Source organism: Papio anubis, chromosome 9 (assembly GCF_008728515.1).
Source record: "Papio anubis isolate 15944 chromosome 9, Panubis1.0, whole genome shotgun sequence".
Taxonomy (NCBI): domain Eukaryota; kingdom Metazoa; phylum Chordata; class Mammalia; order Primates; family Cercopithecidae; genus Papio; species Papio anubis.
The window spans coordinates 46,709,892-46,728,407 of NC_044984.1; the positions used below are offsets into that span (position 1 = coordinate 46,709,892).

An 18,516-nucleotide genomic window follows, 5' to 3' on the forward strand; every position below is an offset into this window, starting at 1 on the left:
GCAGGACACAGTTCTGTCCTGACACTGAAATTTGGGTGTGTCAGGGTTCTGGGAATTCACGACGCTCACAACTTGTGAAGCAGCTGCAGGGTGGGGGATGGGGAGGGTTTCAGCAGAGGAAGTGAGGTCAGTCAATAATTGATGCCTGTCTGAGCTTTTAGCCATTATCTCCCCCAGCCTCTATTCCTGTCAAAAGGCGGGGCGGGGCGGGGGGAGGGGTCCCTGGCTCATCTTGTAGAATCCCCATATTAGAGTAAGACACCTTACAGGTCTACTCCTGCTTCTAATACCCACGTCTTTCCAAGTGTCTCTGAGGCCACCCCCTCCCCAGCCTTTTCATTTATTCATTTAATTAACAAACGCCTTCATTGAGGGCCTCCTCTGAGTCAGGCTCAGCCAGCCAGCATCTTTGCTATGAGCTGAGATAAGCATCATTTCCTTCTATTCTCACAACCACCCTATGAGGCTGGCACCGTTTACTATGCCTATTTAGCAGATGGGGGACTGAAGCATGGAGAGGTGTCACTAGCCTACGGTAACACAACCAGCCTGCCTTCCTAGTAGGTAGTTTGACTTCAGAGTCTCTGTGGATAACCAGGAGGCTAGGACTAAGACCAGAGTCCTGCAGGTAGTCAGGTGGTTGGAGCAAAGCAGGGCAGTGAGGTCAGTGCTCCCAGCCTGTGCAGGCGCACCAGGAAGAGTCTGTGTCCCCCTCCGCTGCCTATGTGAAGCCATTCTGCTTCCCTCCCCAGCTGCCTTGTGTCAGCAGTGTTCCAGGGAGGCTCCCTTCCCCACCTCTATTTAAAGTTCCATTTGCTGGGGTGGGGGCCCTGCCTGGAAGGGGAAGGTCCAAGGCAGCTCCCATCGTGTCCCTCCATTCTGACCGTCCCTGGAGGGGCGCGGGTGTCTTTGTCACCCAGCTGCACAGCGGCCAGGAAGGGCTCAAACCATCCTCAGGGCTAACCCAAGGCTGTCCCTCTGGGCCTGTGTACCCCTGTGCTGAGTGCGGATGGGGAGAGGCTGCTGAAGAGAGGGGGGGACAAATGAGGGATGAAGGGGCCCGAGGGAGGGGACTGAAGGATTTGGGCCAAGTCGGGAGTTCCCGAGGGCGGAGCCAAAACGCATCTGGACTTTTGCTAGCCCCAAACTCTGCCCTCACTGCTCCGAGCCTCCTAGACCGAGGACCCCGGGCTGAGGGTGGGGTAAGGATAGGTAGTGTCCCTCCCCGTCTCACCCCCGCCTGTCCCTTCCTTGGTGGCCCCTTCCCAGCGCCCAGATTCCAGGCGGCCCCTCCGATGCTGCCAGCCATCCCCCTCTACCCCCACCCACTGCTCCGGCCGCCAGACATTGCCTACAGTTTCGCCTCTGTCTCCCACGGCTATGGGTCCAGACCCCACGGGACCCCTATGGGACCCCCACAGGACCCCCACAGCCCGAGTCAAAGGCCCGCCCCCTCGGGGAGGCGGATGTGGGAGGTCCGGCCCGGGTGCGGGCCAGCGATCCGGGAGCTGCGGGCTGCTGGTAGGGGAGGCGCCCTGAGGGGCTGGGAGCGGCGCGGGGGAGGGTCCCGGTCCTGCAGCCCCAGCGAGGGGCGAGCGGCGGCCAGTCGGCGAGCTGGGCAATAAGGAAACGGTTTATTAGGAGGGAGTGGTGGAGCTGGGCCAGGCAGGAAGACGCTGGAATAAGAAACATTTTTGCTCCAGCCCCCATCCCAGTCCCGGGAGGCCGCTGCGCCAACCGCGCCGAGCGAGCCCCTCCCCGGCTCCAGCCCGGTCCGAGGCCGCGTCCGGACCCCAGCCCGCCGTCCAGCGCTCGCGGTGCAACCGCGGCCGCGCGGTGGAGGGGAGGTGGCCCCGGCCCACCGAAGGCTTGCGCCCCGCCACCCGCAGAGCGGGCCCAGAGGTGAGTCGACGTCCGCGGACGGGACCGGGTGGCGGGCGGCCTGACCCCCGCATCAGTGGGCCGTTCCTTCGGGCGGACCCCAGAGTCACCGCAGAGTGGTCGCGGTGGGCTCAATCCCAGCTCATTAGAAACGCAAGCTGCCCCTGGCTGACTCCGCACAGCTTACCCATGACCCTACCTGAGACTTGGAGGGGAGTGGACGAGACCCGACTGGAAATCAGAAACTTGGCTCTAAGTCAGTGACTTCACTTCTCTGTTCTACCCTCTTCATAAAATGGGCAGTGGGATTCTTGTCTTGCTCTACTCACATAGAAGGGATCACACGTCCTCCAGGCCGCTGTGTGGACCTGGAGTGAATGTCCACTTCCACAGCTGTTGAGACTCCCCGCAGAGTTCACCTTTCCCACACCAGTCCTTCCAGTTGTTGCTTGAGGAATCTGACACTATCATTCCAACCAAGGAGCCTCACCCCCAGCCTCGCATGGTCAGTCATCTCCGTTCCGCGACCTTCCTTCAGGACCCAGGCCAAAGGGGATCCCAGTCTCCCTCCAGGCTGGGACCCCAAATTTTCCATCTGCCCTGGAGGCCAGTGCTGTGAAACCCACGGCTGGGCTGGCTGCCCCAGCTCCTCTTTCCTTCTCCAAGGACAGGGGTATAATGGACAGTTGCTCTCACCCTCTCTACCAGCTTCTGGCTGAGTCAGGGTCGGTCCTAATACCTGTTCTCTCACCTGTCCTCCTATTTCATTGGTTTGTTAGAAATTGCTACCATTTATTGAGTACTAACTATGTAGACACTTAGATACATTTTTTTCTCATGTAATCCTGGTCACAACCTAGTGGAAGAGGGGTTACTATGTCCATCCTACAGAAAAGGAAACAGACATGAATAACTTGTCCAAAACTCCTTGCATGGTGGGGTAAATGGCATGGTTGGGGTCTTGATAACATTTAAGTGCTTACTGTATACTACTTATACTCTGCTAAATAATTTTGCTACATTTTACCTATGAGATAACACTATTATTCCCACTTTACATATGATGGGAAGCCTAAGCCTCAGAAAGTTTAAGTAACTTGTTTCAAATCTCATGCCTCTAAGAGGCAAAGGCAGGATTTGAACCCAGGTCTCCATGCTACTGAGCCCACACCCTAACCTCTGTGCTACTCTGTGCTGCCTCCATGGTCTGCCTGAGACCTGAAAATCCAGGCTTGTTCCGCTGCATCACCCCGCTGTGAGGGGCTAATAAATCACGTGGATGAATCGTAGGGGCAACCCAATATGAACAGCTGGGTCTGGTCCTCTGCTGTTGGGGTAAGGCCTACTGAAGTGCAGAGTGAGTCCAGAAGGTTGTGCTTGAGATGGTGCTTCTCCAGCCTTGTGACAATCACGGCTGTGCTGAGCCACTGCCGTTGATGGGAGTGGGTTTTATCAATCCTTCAGGTGTGCTGGGGAGAAAAAGATTGATAAGCACCTTTGGGGCATACCACTACTCTGGATCTCCCCATGGGAGGCTCAGACTTTGACTACGCCTATGGCAAACTGATGATTTCTGGGCAGCAACACTGTTGCCTGGGGCAATATAGTGAGACCCTATCTCTACTAAAAATAAAACTGGGCATGGTGCTGCACCCCCCTGTAGTCCCAGCCACTTGGGAGGCTGAGGTGGGAGGATCACTTGAGCTCAGGAGTTCAAGGTTACAGTGAGCTATGATTGCACCACCGCACTCCAGCCTGGGCAACTGAGCAAGACCCTGTCTCAAAAAAAATTAAAAACAAACAAAAACGCTGTCTGCATTTAAACAAATCTGAGTAGGGCACCCGTTAATAACAACAGCAGTGGGCAATTTGTTCATGTCCACCAAGACCCATGTCTTTTTCTTCCTTTGAGGAACTCATCTAACCCCAAACAATTGGAGGAATAACAACGACCAAGGAAGGATTTATTATCAGCAATTTAAGTTTATTAAGACACACTCAGTGACTATGGACAGGAAACCTAACATCTCTGAACCTCACTTTCCCCCATTGTACTGTTGTGATGATTAAATCAGATAAACCATTCAAGTTCAGTACTTAGCACATAATTAGTACTCAGAGAAGGTTAACTGGTATTATTAAGTATTTCATAGTGTCTAGCTAACGTTTGAATTTAGTTTCACGTTTGTAATTTCTGGCCAACAATAGTGATGCTTTTGTCAGCAGGAGATCTTTCACAAAGTTTTGCTTAGAAGTGAAAGGATCCTGCCAGGCCCCAGGAGTCTGTTTGTGCTACAGTCAGATTTTAGGGCAAATCGTAAAGAGTCAGCTCTGAGTTTGAACTGGTCAGGACTCAGCACCCTTCTGTTCTTGACCTCACACTGGGTCCAGTTAAAAATTGGACAGTCCCAATTTTACTCCATCACATTCCCAGGATTAGACCAAAGATGGGTTCTGCAGATGCAGACAGGCCTCGCTCCACAGTGTCACCAAGTCCCGGCTTTGGTGTTTACCCTTGGATGTGCCTTCTCTAGTAGATGGGGAGGGTCCTGGGTGGGAGTGAGTGTCCCCTCCCTCTGCGTCCCACTCCCACTCACCCAGCAGGGCCCTGTACAGCAAAATGAAAGCAGAGGAACCAGACTTAGCATTGTGCAGGACCCATTTCTCAAAGAGTGGTGCCCACACAAACTGATCAGAACTCCCTGGGAAACTTTTTTTTTTTTTTTTTTTTTTTTGAGACGGAGTCTCGCTCTGTCGCCCAGGCTGGAGTGCAGTGGCCGGATCTCAGCTCACTGCAAGCTCCGCCTCCCGGGTTTACGCCATTCTCCTGCCTCAGCCTCCCGAGTAGCTGGGACCACAGACGCCCGCCACCTCGCCCGGCTAGTTTTTTGTATTTTTTAGTAGAGACAGGGTTTCACCATGTTAGCCAGGATGGTCTTGATCTCCTGACCTCGTGATCCGCCCGTCTCGGCCTCCCAAAGTGCTGGGATTACAGGCTTGAGCCACTGCGCCCGGCCGGGAAACTTTTAAAAAATGCATGTTTCTTGCTGATTCCAGGACTGAATCAGAGTCTGGAGTGAGGGTGAAACCAGTGAATATGCTTTACTAATTGAGCACTTCAGGTGATTCCGATGCGTGATAAAGTAGAAGGAGGGTGGACTGGGGCACGGCCAGAGAACTAGAGGTACGGACAGAGGGTCCTAGAGGAATGCCGAATTTTAGCCTTAGTGTTAGCCACTTTTTTCTTCCCACCTTAAACCCTCTTTTTTGCAGCTTGCTGGGCTAGCAAAGGCCGCCAAGGATGGCTTCCTGCTAGTACCCCAGTGGGCAGATTCAGCCCCTCTGGGGTGCTCTCTCCATCCCATCCCACCACGGGCCCCGCCACACAGTGCTGGCCAGAGTCCTCACTGGCTGCGGGAGGGGCAAGAGGCAGGAGGTCAGGCAGAGGCTGGGGACACAGCTGCAGCAGCCCAGGGCTCTGTTTCCTCCCCCAGCCTGGGCCTCTGGGGCAGAGGAAGCCCAGGCAGGAAGGCCAGGCGTGCCACCAGCCAGAGAGGCCTATGAAGCCCCCCACCCCATCCCTGGCCATACTGCCCTCAGAGCCTCAGGATCTCGGGTCTTCATTTGGCACCATTCTTAAACTATGGGCCTTCTGAAGCCTCTGTGGCCATATGCCCAGCCCTGTGAGGATCACCATGTCATGCCAAAGGACAGTCTCCCTGCCTTGTGTGCTGCCTGAGGATCCAGTCCCCAGACACACACCTGCACACACTCCACCATTCAGAAAGTCCTGTTGCTGTCTGACTAGAGTCCTTCTAGCTGCAGCTTTAGCCCATATCTTCTGGTTCTAAACCTCTGAGAAATGAAGACTGGGTGGCTTCAGAAGCACTAGTTGGTGTGGGACCTGGATTGGGGACTATCACAGACCAGAATTACTCCCCCTGACACTCTTCAACAAACTTCTGAAAAAGTTCAACCCTAGTCAGCCATGGAAGGTCAAACGTTCAGTGTCTAAGTGTGTTTCACTTCCCCTGCCACATCACTGGCCCTCCACCCACCCTTTCCTAGATGGCAAGGGGAGAGAAGGGGGCCAGGGAATGACTCTGAGAGGGCAGCTTATACTCTGGTGAGCTTGCAGAGAGGTTCCTCTACACCTGGCATGACCCGGCGCCATCCAAGCTTTGCGTGGTTGTTACAGCCTGAGGGCTCAGACATGGGCTGCCACCACTGGATAGGGACGGTGTGGAGAGAGCACTTGACTAGGAGTCTGGAAGCCTGGGTTGTACTCCTGCTGGTGCCAGTGAGTCCTGTCTGACCCGGGACAAGTCTTCTTCCCTGTATAAGCCTTAATCCTTTCTTCTGTAAAACAAGGAGCTGGATTTTGTGATCCACCTAGAATTCTGTCATGTGGGTGTCCCAGGCACAAGGAACTAAGGGTAGCAAGGAACTAAGGGCATATTTAAATAGCCTCTCCAGACCCTATGGCTGCTGCAGCCCACCCTGAAAATATGCCCTTAGATCCCTGCTGTGCGTGACTCCTGCCTGTTCTATCCAGACCCCAATCTAAACAATCTTGATTCCTGTTCCTGGCTTGGCAGGACCCTGAATGGCAGGAAGTGAAGACAGGAGCCTGTTTATGTTTGAGGCAGCCAGGGCTGGGGGGGCACTGGGAAAGGGTAGGCAGGGGTGAAGGCTGTGAGGGTGTGGGAAAGAGACACAGAACAGAAGGGGAGCTGCTGGAGAGATGCTCCTTCTACCCCAACTAGGTGCTCCCTGCGGCTCTCCCAACCTGCCTCCAGTCTGAGCTCAGCAGCAGGGGTGCAGAGCTAGGGTTTCCCCAAGCTCTCGGTCACTTAAACATGGCTCTCCACCCTTCACCTCTAACAGGATGGTTTCCATGGGGAAGTGAACCAGGACTTCCCTTGCAGGCCCCGCCCCAAAGCCAGGCGGCAGGGAGTAGGGAGGCGGCCTCCCTGCCTCCCCTCCAAAAAAAACTCTCTGTGATTTCCTCTGGGCGGGAGGGAGCCACAGCTGGCGGCTGTCACATTTTGCAGCTCTTACTCCACCTCTCTTGCTCCTCTCTGCAGGGACCATGACCTTGGGCTCCCCAAGGAGAGGCCTTCTGATGCTGCTGATGGCCTTGGTGACCCAGGGTGAGTACTGGGGGAGCAGTTAGGAAACAGGAACCTGGATAGAGAAAGGGCTATTTGGGCCCAGATCAGCTCTGCCTGGGGCTGAACTTGAGAAACTGGGGAGAATTTAGGAGCTTGACTGGAGAATAGAGGAGAGTGAGGCTCCATTAAACTCAGCCCCCAGTTACCCCAGCTCTCTCTCCTTTGCTCTCCTCTGGGTCCAGACCTGCAGGCTGGAGCTCTGTCAGGCTAGGCTGGAAGCCTATATGTGGGGCGGAGGGAGAGCAGGTGTTGGCAGGCCAAGCCTGGGAGCGCTCTCAGGACTGGGGCTGGGGGCGCAGCCCAGCCTAGAACTGGGAGGGGAGAACCTAGGAGCCAGGAGGGGACAGAAGCCTGCTTCTCAGTGTCAGCTGCCCTGAGGGGAGGGCTCTGAGGGAAGGATGACTGAGGATGGAAGTAAGGGACCAAAGCTTCAAGGTGTTTGTCTGGGGGGTCAGACGAGAGGGACAATGGGACAGAAATGGGTGTCAGGCTCAGCCTGGGGGAGCTGGGCCCAGAGTGGCTGAGCTTCCGGTGTGTCTCCCAGGTGACCCCGTGAAGCCCTCTCGGGGCCCGCTGGTGACCTGCATATGTGAGAGCCCACATTGCAGGGGGCCTACCTGCCAGGGGGCCTGGTGCACAGTAGTGCTGGTGCGGGAGGAGGGGAGGCACCCCCAGGAACATCGGGGCTGCGGGAACTTGCACAGGGAGCTCTGCAGGGGGCGCCCCACCGAGTTCGTCAACCACTACTGCTGTGACAGCCACCTCTGCAACCGCAACGTGTCCCTGGTGCTGGAGGGTACGTCCAGCTGCCCCAGCACTCCCTCCCCATCTTCTCGGCCCCTGCCCTCCCTTCCCTCCTTTCCTCTCATGCTCTGGCCAATAAAGGGGCGGGGGGGGGGGGGGGCGGGCAAGACTCTGGGATTTAACTGGCAGAATGGTCTGCCCGAGGTGGGGGAAGTTGACCTAGTGCAAGCTGAGCCTCAATGTCCCCTCCCCCAGCCACCCAAACTCCTTCGGAGCAGCCGGGAACAGACAGCCAGCTGGCCCTGATCCTGGGCCCCGTGCTGGCCTTGCTGGCCCTGGTGGCCCTGGGTGTCGTGGGCCTGTGGCATGTCCGACGGAGGCAGGAGAAGCAGCGGGGCCTGCACAGCCAGCTGGGAGAGTCCAGTCTCATCCTGAAAGCATCTGAGCAGGGCGACAGCATGTTGGGGGTATGGGCCTGGGGACCTGGGACACAGGGTGGAGTGGGGCAGATAGCAACTGCGGAATCAGAGGGGTCATCCAGAGAGTAGAGCCGGTGGGGAGCTGGGCGAGTGAGGAGCTTGCAGTGACCCAGCAGGTCCCAGGTTGAGGATGGAGAATGGGGCTGCGGCTGGTTAGGGCAGCTTTTGAGTGGCCTCTCCATACCCCCAGGACCTCCTGGACAGTGACTGCACCACAGGGAGTGGCTCGGGGCTCCCCTTCCTGGTGCAGAGGACAGTGGCACGGCAGGTTGCCTTGGTGGAGTGTGTGGGTGAGCAGTGGGTGAGCCCAGTGGATGAGGACCAAGGGCTCTCATGAGCCTGGAGGGGTGAGGGAGTTCTTGGCTTCCGGAATCACAGGCAGTGCCAGGCCTGGGTCAGAACTGGAATTCTGCTGGGCAGGGAGTGGGCTGGAGACGGGCCAGGGCTAGGTTCTTTCTGCAGGACCGGGGTGGAACGAGAGGCAGCTGGGGGTGGCCTGCCGCTGGGTTTGGGTCTGGATTAACTTAAACCTAAGGGTCAGGGGTTCTGTGGGTGGGGTGGGCGAGGGAGGCAGCACAGCATCAAGATGAGGGGCTCCTCCAGGGCTCTGTGTGCCCAGTGTGTAACCCTCACCTTCCCCTCTGGCCATCAGGAAAAGGCCGCTATGGCGAAGTGTGGCGGGGCTTGTGGCACGGTGAGAGTGTGGCCGTCAAGATCTTCTCCTCGAGGGACGAACAGTCCTGGTTCCGGGAGACTGAGATCTACAACACAGTGTTGCTCAGACACGACAACATCCTAGGCAAGGGGAGGGGCCAGCTGTGCCAGGCCTGGGGCTTTGCCCTCCTGCACTCAGGGCTCGAATTCACAGACCTCCAGACATTAACAGAACCCTGAAGGACTCCCAGCCCACCTGCAGCACCAACCTCTTTTTTTTTTTTTTTTTTTGAGACAGGGCCTCGCTCTGTCACCCAGGCTGGGATGCAGTTGTGCAATCTCACTGGAACCTCAATCTCTTGAGCTCAAGCGATCCTCCCACTTCAGCCTCTTGAGTAGCTGGGACCACAGGCATGTGCCACCATGCCCAGCTAACTTTTTTATTTTTTGTAGAGACGAGGTCTCCCTATGTTGCCCAGACTGGTCTCAAATTCCTGGGCTCAAGCAATCCTCCTGCCTTGGCCTCCCAAAGTGTTGGGATTACAGGTGCAAGCCACTAAGCCAGGCCCAGACCCAACCTCTGACTCCAGCTCTGTCTCTGACCTAAGCCACATCAACCCCCACCCCAGACCTTGCTTAGCAGTGACCCAGCCCATTCCCTCTCCCCCGACCCCACCCTGACCCTGACCACTCCAGCCTCCCTTAGCCCCAGCCCCTTGGCTGAGTCACCCGACCCTTCTGTGCACAGGCTTCATCGCCTCAGACATGACCTCCCGCAACTCGAGCACACAGCTGTGGCTCATCACGCATTACCACGAGCACGGCTCCCTCTACGACTTTCTGCAGAGACAGACGCTGGAGCCGCATTTGGCTCTGAGGCTAGCTGTGTCCGCAGCCTGTGGCCTGGCACACCTGCACGTGGAGATCTTCGGTACACAGGGCAAACCGGCCATTGCCCACCGTGACTTCAAGAGCCGCAACGTGCTGGTCAAGAGCAACCTGCAGTGTTGCATTGCTGACCTGGGTGAGCTGGGCAGGGCAGGGGCAGGCCCTTCACAGGTGGGCCTTTGCCGTGCTCTCTCCTCTCCTTTGCCTATGGGCGGTGACCATGATTGGCACTTGAAAACAGAGGTGCATGTTGTCTCAGTTCTCTGCAAGACCGCATGAGTTGTCTGAACACCCTTTTCAAACCAGACTCCTTCCACCATACCATCCTGGCTCCAGGAGTTGGGAGAAAGGAGGCAGGAGCCAGAAACCTGGATTCTCATTCCTGGCTTCGCTAACTATATCCCTCCCTGGCACCAGCCTCCGGCTCTGCTCCGTGAAGTGGGCATCATAATGCCTGCCTTGCCCACTCACATCTCGCTGGGTTCTTGAGAACCTAAAGAGCACTACATAAGCAAAGAGTACCTGGGGCGGTGGTTCTCTCTGTGGTCACTGTCTTCCAGCCCATCTCCATGCAGGTCTCCATCTGCCTCCCCCTCTCTGTCCCACTGCTTCTCTCAGTCCCCACCTTGCCTGCCCCCTGGACCCCAGGTCAGGGAGAGGGACAGGAGTGACAGGCCTCACCCCCACAGGCCTGGCTGTGATGCACTCACAGGGCAGCGATTACCTGGACATCGGCAACAACCCGAGAGTAGGCACCAAGAGGTACATGGCACCCGAGGTGCTGGATGAGCAGATCCGCACGGACTGCTTTGAGTCCTATAAGTGGACTGACATCTGGGCCTTTGGCCTGGTGCTGTGGGAGATCGCCCGCCGGACCATCGTGAACGGTGAGTGTCCACCCTACACAGGGTAGGGAAAGGGCAATTGGCCCATGGAGCCAGGGGCTTCCTGCCATGGCCAGTGCCCATGGCCTGGGAGGTTTGCAGCCAGACCTCCTGGCACCCTTTCCATGCTGCCCACCAGCTGATTCAGCTGAGTGACCTTTTAAGGTATAAACCTTAAAAACAGATAACGGGGTCTGTGAGTCTGGCTGTGAAATCTTGGGTACGTGATAATAACAGAAATATTAATAGCAGCTAACATTGATTGAGCTTAAATATGTGCCAGATGCCATGCTATATACTTTACATGTATTATCTTATTTGATTCTTTGATATGGGCAAGGCAGTGGTATTGCTTAGTGGCTAAGACCATAGGCTTGGAATCAGACTTCCTGGGTTCTATTGCTGATTTTGCCATGACCATGGGTAGGTTATTTGGCCTCTCTGTGCCTCAGTTTCCTCATTTGTAAAATGGGGGCGGTGGCTTATGCCTGTAATCCCAGCACTTTGGGAGGCCGAGGCGGGCAGATCACCTGAGGTCAGGAATTCAAGACCAGCCTGGCCAACATGGCGAAACCCTGTCTCTACTAAAAATACAAAAATTAGCCGGCTCTGGTGGCACACGCCTGTAATCCCAGCTACTCGGGAGGCTGAAGCAGGAGAATTGCTTGAACCTGGGAGGCAGAGGTTGCGGTGAGCCGAGATCGCACCACTGCACTCCAGTCTGGGTGACAGAGTGAGACCCTCTCTCAAAAAAAAAAATGAATAAATAAAGAATAGAAATAGCTTCCAGTTGTTGAGATAATCTAAGTATTTAGAACAATATCTAGAGCTAAATATTAGTGGCCGTTATTGCTGTAGATAGAATGAGTGCCTGACCTCGTATTGTCCCCATTGTACAGTTGAGGAGATGGGGGCACAGAATGACAGCGGGCTTGAGGCAGCATCAGGGTCTGAAACCGGCCAGTCTGCTCCGGGGCCAGTGCTCATCATCACTGTGTGCACTTAAACCTCTCTGGCCTTTGATTTCTTCATGCACACAATGCATGTGAGTGCCTGCACTGCCTGCTTATTGCTGCCTCGTGGTTACTGTGGGTTGCCACAGGGGACTCTGATTTAGAGGGACTGCGGCAGGTAGAGGGACCTGCCCCGGGCAGCCCTGTGGGTGATGCTCTCTCAGCCCTGGGGTGGACGGAGGATGGGTGGGTCTTCTACACTGGTGGGAACATTGTCAACCTTTGAGGAGGCTGTCCATGGTGAGGGACTTCCAGGAATCTTGACAGGTTGGGGACAATCCTCAGGATATGGCTGGAGCCCTGCCTCTTGGGGACAAGGATGTCTTCATTTCCTGAGTATCTACTAGGAGCCAGCCCCATGCCAGACTTCATTTGTCCTCAGTGGTCATCGACTGAAAACGGAGGCTGTGGTGTCACCAGTCCCTTGGGGAGACTCACGAGGCGCTTAGATTCCTTAAGACTCTGGGGATGAACTGCCAGAGTGGGCTCTACGGAGACTGGGATCGGGGGAAAGGGGAACCTGGAAGAAGTCAAGGCTCTTTGGACCAAGCTGCAGGGCAGAAAGGAAAGGCTGGGAGAGGCTGCCTGGGGTGGAGGGGGAAGCTCCATCAGCCCCACACGGACTCGCGGCACATTATAAACACTGTAATCTGGTGTCAGCCCCGGCACTGATTAAAGGTCCATTAGACACACTCAGGCCTCTGTGCAGCGCTGATTAGGGCGTGAGCGGCACAGGGGCCGGCCTGGAAGCTGGCCATGGGGAGAACAGCTGGCGAAGGCTCTATCGAGGTTGCGGCCTGTGTGGCCATGGCCCCCAGCCTCAGGCTGGGAAACAGGATGGGGCACAGGGCTGTCTGCAACTCCACAGGCATTGTTTTCAGAAAGCTCCTACTAAAAACTGTGAACTTGGGATACCAAGAGGAGGGGGTCAGTGCTGGCTGCAGGAGTCAGCAGAGGCCTGTGCCATCCCTGACACTGGGTGATGTTATGTGGACCTGGATAAAAATAAGTGCAGCTCGGAGGTCAAGAGCACATGCTTTGCTGTTAGACTTTGTGGGCTTAAATCCTAGCCCTGTCACTTACTATCTGTTGATCTTAGACAAGTTTCTTAAACTCTCTGGCCTTCATTTCTTGGCTTATGAAGTGGAGCTAATAGTATTACCTACCTCATAGGGCCGCTGTGAGGATTTCATGCAGAGCTCTTAGGATAGCACCTGGCACACAGTGCTCAGTAAACATTTGGTGTTATTATTATCAGGCATGTGTGATAGTTGGGGCCTGCGAGCAGTCCCAGGCACTGGGTGGAAGGCAACTGAGGAAAGACTGGGGACAAGGCTGGCCTAGGAATCCGAGATGGATTTGAGTCTTGCCTCTGCCATTACTAGCTGTGGAACGTTGGGCCCCACTTTTCTGAGCATCAGTTTCTTCATCTGTAAAATGGATGTAATACTAGTAGCCACCCCATAGGGCTATTGTGAGGACAAATAGGATAAAACACGTAAAGTATTTACAGCAGAATACCTGGCACATGCCAAGTGCAAAACAAACGGCAGTCATTAGTATTAGTTAGAAACACATTTATTGCATTATACTGTCCCTCTCAGGGACATGTCCAGGCCACTGGTTTCTGGCTGTTGGGATGGAGGGTAGGAAAGGCTCTCCTCTGGGTGGTATTGGGCCTCCTTGGGGTCCCAAGTGATTGTCCCCTCCATTGTCCATTTGCAGGCATCGTGGAGGACTATAGACCACCCTTCTATGATGTGGTGCCCAATGACCCCAGCTTTGAGGACATGAAGAAGGTGGTGTGTGTGGATCAGCAGACCCCCACCATCCCTAACCGGCTGGCTGCAGACCCGGTGAGGCTTCTACTGGGACTAGGATGGCATGGGGTGGTGGCTCACGGCTGGGATTTCTGGGCCCAAGAACTTGTGTCTGAGGCCTCTGCTTCATCTCAGGTAGATAGTGGGTGTCCTGGTTAGGGCACCTCTCTAGGTACTCCCTCTTTCAACCCTGGCCCATGCTCCCTGCCCCCAGGGCCATCTGGTCATTCTGAGAATTTAAGAACCTTCACCTTCCTTGTGAAAAGTCAGAGGCTCTCTGTGGCTCTGTGTGTGTGTGTGTGTGTGTGTGTGTTTGAGAGACAGGGTTTTGTTTGCTCTTGTCACCCAGGCTGGGGTACAGTGACCCAATCATAGCTCACTGTACCCTCAAACTCCTGGGCTGAACTGATCCTCCTGCCTCAGCCTCCCCAGTAGCTAGCTGTAGTGCACACCACCACACCCGGCTAATTTAAAAAATTTTTTTGTAGATACAAGGTCTTTTATGTTGCTCAGGCTTATCTCAAACTCTTGGGCTCAAGTGATCCTCCTGCCTCAGCCTCCCAAAGTGCTGGTGTGAGCCTCCACACCTGACCACTGTGGCATTTTTGTTGCTGTTTGTCTTTGTTTGTTGCTGTTCTGCTGTTGTTTGTCCTTGTTTTTTCTCAAAACACTTCACTTATACAAAGACACACACACATATATCAACACATACAAGCATGAATATCCTTCTGAACATACACTCACAGATATATATACATGCACATATATGCCAGACTGTTGGCCCCGTGAGGACAAAGAACATGTCTTTTGCTCACCCTTATATCCCTGTTACCTATCATAATATTTGGCTCACAACAGGTGCTAATAAATATTTATTGAAATAATGAATATATTCTATACATGTATACATGTATGTATACATAGACATACATTTCTGTACAACATACATACATATCCACAAAAAGTCACATGTATGCATTCCTGTACACACACACACACACACACACACACTCTCACTTTCAGGAGCCAGAAGTGGGGCCAGCTCATTCCACGCCCTGGGATGGGTTGATGAGCTCCCTGGGATGGGTTGGTGAGCTTGTTGGGATGGGTTGCTCCCTGGACACTTGCATTTTTAGGGTAGTTCCCACTTCTCAAACTTCCACAGTCCCCTGGGCCCAGCCATGGCTGATGGAGGGGCTGGGAGACACTGCCCTCTGCACCGGGGTCTTAGCCTGTGGATGGGGATGTGGAAGCCCCCAGGCTTGAAGAATCTGCCCCTTCCTGTGGATCTTGGCAAAGGTGGGGATGGGGGTAAGGTGTTTCACAGACAAGGGGGCTTGAGTGCTCCTGAAGATCTGAGTTCTCTCTTTCTGTCCTGCCTGTCTTTCTCCATCCCTTTCTCACTCTACTCTCTTCCTCTTCCATTTTTTATTTTTTGTCATCCTCTGTTCTCCCTTTCACTGCTTGTCTTTCCTCTCGCTCTCCTGTCCAATGCTCTCATTTCCCTCCTCTCATCCTTTCTCTCTGGCTTATGTCTCCCCATTACTGGCTATCCTCCTCATCTCCTTCTTTCCATCTTCTCTGACCCACCTCCCTCTGCATCTCTCTCCCAACCCCCTCCTCTCCTCTGCACCTCTCTCCCAACCCCCAGGTCCTCTCAGGCCTAGCTCAGATGATGCGGGAGTGCTGGTACCCAAACCCCTCTGCCCGACTCACCGCGCTGCGGATCAAGAAGACACTACAGAAAATTAGCAACAGTCCAGAGAAGCCCAAAGTGATTCAGTAGCCCAGGAGCACCTGACTCCTCTCTGCCTGCAGGGGGGTGGGGGTGGGGGGTAGTGGATGGTGCCCTATCTGGGTAGAGGTAGTGTGAGTGTGGTGTGTGCTGGGGACGGGCAGCTGCACCCGCCTGCTCGGCCCCCAGCCCACCCAGCCAAAAATACAGCTGGGCGGAAATCTGATCCCCTGCCGTCTAGCCTGCTCAAAGCGGCAGGCTCCCTGACGCCTGGCTCTCTCCCCACCCGCTATGGCCAGCAGGGTGCACCCCTACCACTCCCAGGACAGGATGCAAAAGAGGCTCCAGAGTCAGAGTGCCAAGCCAGGGAATCCCAGTCCCAGACTCAGAGCCTGGGCCTGCACTTTGCCCCCTGCCCTTGATCAACCCCACTGCTCCACCAGAGCTGCCAGGGTGGCACAGGGCCCTGTCCAGCCCTCGGCACACACTTCCCTGCCAGGCCTCAGCCTCTGGCACAAGCTCCAGAGAGCCAGGGCCCATCAGTTTCTCTCTGTGGGTTTGTATCTCAGTTCCATGATGCCTTGGGCTTTCTGTCTCCTCAACAAGAGCACAGCTTGCTGAATGTCAGCTGCCTGGGAGAGCTGGGGCCTGAGTTACTAGGGCATTAAAACCTAAGAGGTCCTACTGAGGATGTGGCAGGATCACAGGCCAGTGGAGAAGGGGCAGGTCAGATGGGTAAGGCCCAGGACTTTCAGATTAACTGAGAGGATGTCGAGGCCAATCGTGGCAGGGAGAAGGTCAGTGGGTGTCAGGAGACCCAGGTCTGACCCCAGGTATTTGTTCCATGTGACAAAAGCAGGCCTGTATCAGGACCTTTTCGTTTCTTTTTTTTCTTTTTCTTTTCTTTTTTTTTTTTTTTTTGACACAGAGTTTCGCTCTTGTTGCCCAGGCTAGAGTGCAGTGGCATGATCCCAGCTCACTGCAACCTCTACCTCCCAGGTTCAAATGATTCTCCTGCCTCAGACTCCCAAGTAGCTGGGATTACAGGCACGTGCCACCACGCCTGGCTAATTTTGTATATTTAGTAGAGATGGGATTTCACCATGTTGGCCATGCTGGTCGTGAACTCCTGACCTCAGGTGTTCAGCCTCCCAAAGTGTTGGGGTTACAGGTGTGAGCCATCGTGCCCGGCCAGGACCTTTGTTTCTTATCTACATATTGGAAGATTTGGTCCTGATGTCCTTTGAGGCTTCTTTAGCTCTAGTTCTCTGATGTTTCAGCCTATATCAGAGCTAACTTCCTCAGTCTCATCTATTACTTATGCTCCAGCCCCTGCCAATTTGCCTCAAGATGGGGGTTTGAAAATCACTTTACCTGACTCAAGGAGTGTCTGGAGCACCTCCTAGTCTAAGTCTCCAAGCTCCAATTCTTACCTAAAACCATGCCAGTGGCCACCCTTGGGCTCAGACAGCTCTGGGCCTTTTGACCACAAGCCAGCCCCTCGGTCCTCTCTGTGGCATAGTCTACTGTGCCCTAGGACTGCAGGGCGGTTTCCTCTAAGTCTTCCAAGGTCAAAAGAAATTTGGCTCCATCCAAGAAGCCTCCAGCTCCCCTACTGGCCCCTGGCTCAGGCCCACACCCCTGGCCAGGCCCAGAGAGTGTGTCTCAGGTGAATTCAATAGCTCTAGAGAATCACACAGAGAGTCTGGCATTTGGAAATGTCAAGGATGTATGTATGCTCACGTATGGAGCAGGTTGCCCTGGCCCCTGGGTGCAGGGAAGTGGGTTGGAGGGGAGCTTGAGGAATATAAGGAGCAGGGGTGGGGACTCAGGCTACGGACAAGGACAGCCCTAAGATTGGGAAGATCTGGCCTAGTAGTCTTCAAACCAGGGATAGGGAAGTGAAGAAAGCTCTCCCCGCTCCTGCTGTAATGACCCAGAGTAGCCTCCCCAGTCTGGCATCTTATGTATGTCTTCCACCATCCTCACGGTGGCACTTTTCTAGGCCTGTCTCCCAGCATTGTGCAAGGCTCAGAGGAGAACCAGGAAGTGAAACTGGGTGAAAACAGAAAGCTAAATGGATGGGCTAGGTTCCCAGATCATTAGGGCAGAGTTTGCATGTCCTCTGGTCACTGGAATCCACCCAGCCCACGAATCATCTCCCTCTTGAAGGATTTTATTTCTACTGGGTTTTGGGACAAAATCCTGCCGAGACCCCACAGCCAGAACCTGAAAGCAGTAGCTCCCCAAAGGCTGGAAAATCCCTAAGAGAAGGCCTGGGGCAGGAAGTGGAGTGACAGGAGACAGGTAGAGAGAAGGGGCCCAATGGCCAGGGAGCGAAGGAGGTGGCCTTGCTGAGAGCAGTCTGCACATGCTTCTGTCTGAGTGCAGGAAGGTGTGGCAGGGTCGAAATTACACTTCTCCTACCTGGAGACACTGTTTGTGGGAGCACTGGGCTCGTGCCTGGCACACAATAGGTCTGCAATAAACCATGGTTAAATCCTGAGCTCCAGAGTCTTCCCAGGCCGACGCCTCTGCAGTGGCCCGTCCCAGAGGTCCAGATAGAACCAGAGGGATCGGGGGAGGAGAGGGGCCCAGGATACACGCCCAGCTTTGCCCTTACACAGGTCACAGTTTCCTCACGCCCCTGCTCAGACCCCCGCGGGGGCCCAAATCTCAGTTCCTACCCCAGATTGGGAGCAGCCTGGTCGTCGCACCTGCCACGTCGCCCTCTGCTGGCGGAGGGCTGCCCAGCGGCCGCCGCCCGTCCCCACACAGGGACCGCGGGCCTTTCCGGGCCAGGTGGGACAGCCTTCCCCGCCCCCGGGCGCCAGCGTCCGTGTGCTCGCTGACCTGCTGTTCTGCAGGGACTGTCCCCCGAACACCACACCTAGCAAAGAGCTTTCTGCTTCCAAACTGGCAATTTGGACGCCCCCTCAATTCCTTGTTCTCACTTCCCTTCTCAAATGGGGTTCCCATCTTGCCAGGAGTCAGTCCCCATTCTCAGCATGGGAAGATCCCCTTCCCTGGGGACCTACCTTGTCCTGGAATCAGAAAGCACTTCACACACACATCCCATTCTCACCCCCGGAAATTCGGGGCGGGGACATGCCATGGGGGAGGCAGGTACTAAAAGAAGCTGAGAAAGTCCTGGCCTGTGGGACTGCCCAGCCTAGAAAATCTGTGCCTTTGTGCTGGATGCCCTCTTCGGGAAACATGGGGAGGGTACACCTGACACCACAGA

General features: G+C 55.0%; 1 protein-coding gene across 4 annotated transcripts; it reads left to right on the forward strand.

Moving 5' to 3' along the window:
- Positions 1 to 1,565: 1,565 nt before the first annotated feature.
- ACVRL1 (activin A receptor like type 1) lies at positions 1,566 to 17,778 on the forward strand. Of its 4 annotated transcripts, XM_021922375.2 has the most exons (10): positions 1,625 to 1,902; positions 6,969 to 7,034; positions 7,600 to 7,851; positions 8,055 to 8,266; positions 8,469 to 8,568; positions 8,931 to 9,077; positions 9,681 to 9,956; positions 10,510 to 10,707; positions 13,443 to 13,573; positions 15,189 to 15,498. In XM_021922375.2, the coding sequence occupies exons 2-10, from the start codon at positions 6,974 to 6,976 to the stop codon at positions 15,321 to 15,323; spliced, it is 1,512 nt and encodes a 503-aa protein (XP_021778067.2). In that variant the 5' UTR covers positions 1,625 to 1,902; positions 6,969 to 6,973; the 3' UTR covers positions 15,324 to 15,498. The 4 variants fall into 4 exon arrangements, with proteins under 4 accessions (XP_031506353.1, XP_021778067.2, XP_021778066.2 ...); XM_031650493.1 differs by having other exon boundaries at positions 1,566 to 1,902; positions 6,969 to 7,851; positions 15,189 to 17,778; XM_021922376.2 differs by lacking the exon at positions 1,625 to 1,902 and having other exon boundaries at positions 4,872 to 7,034.
- Positions 17,779 to 18,516: the final 738 nt, after the last annotated feature.

Excerpts from the sequence above, each read along its gene's own strand:
- ACVRL1 (XM_031650493.1), top strand. The coding sequence starts at position 7,464 with ATGGAAGTAAGGGACCAAAGCTTCAAGGTGTTTGTCTGGGGGGTCAGA. Across the intron at positions 7,852-8,054 it reads CGTGTCCCTGGTGCTGGAGG|CCACCCAAACTCCTTCGGAG; the intron begins GTACGTCCAGCT and ends CCCCTCCCCCAG. Across the intron at positions 9,078-9,680 it reads CAGACACGACAACATCCTAG|GCTTCATCGCCTCAGACATG; the intron begins GCAAGGGGAGGG and ends TTCTGTGCACAG.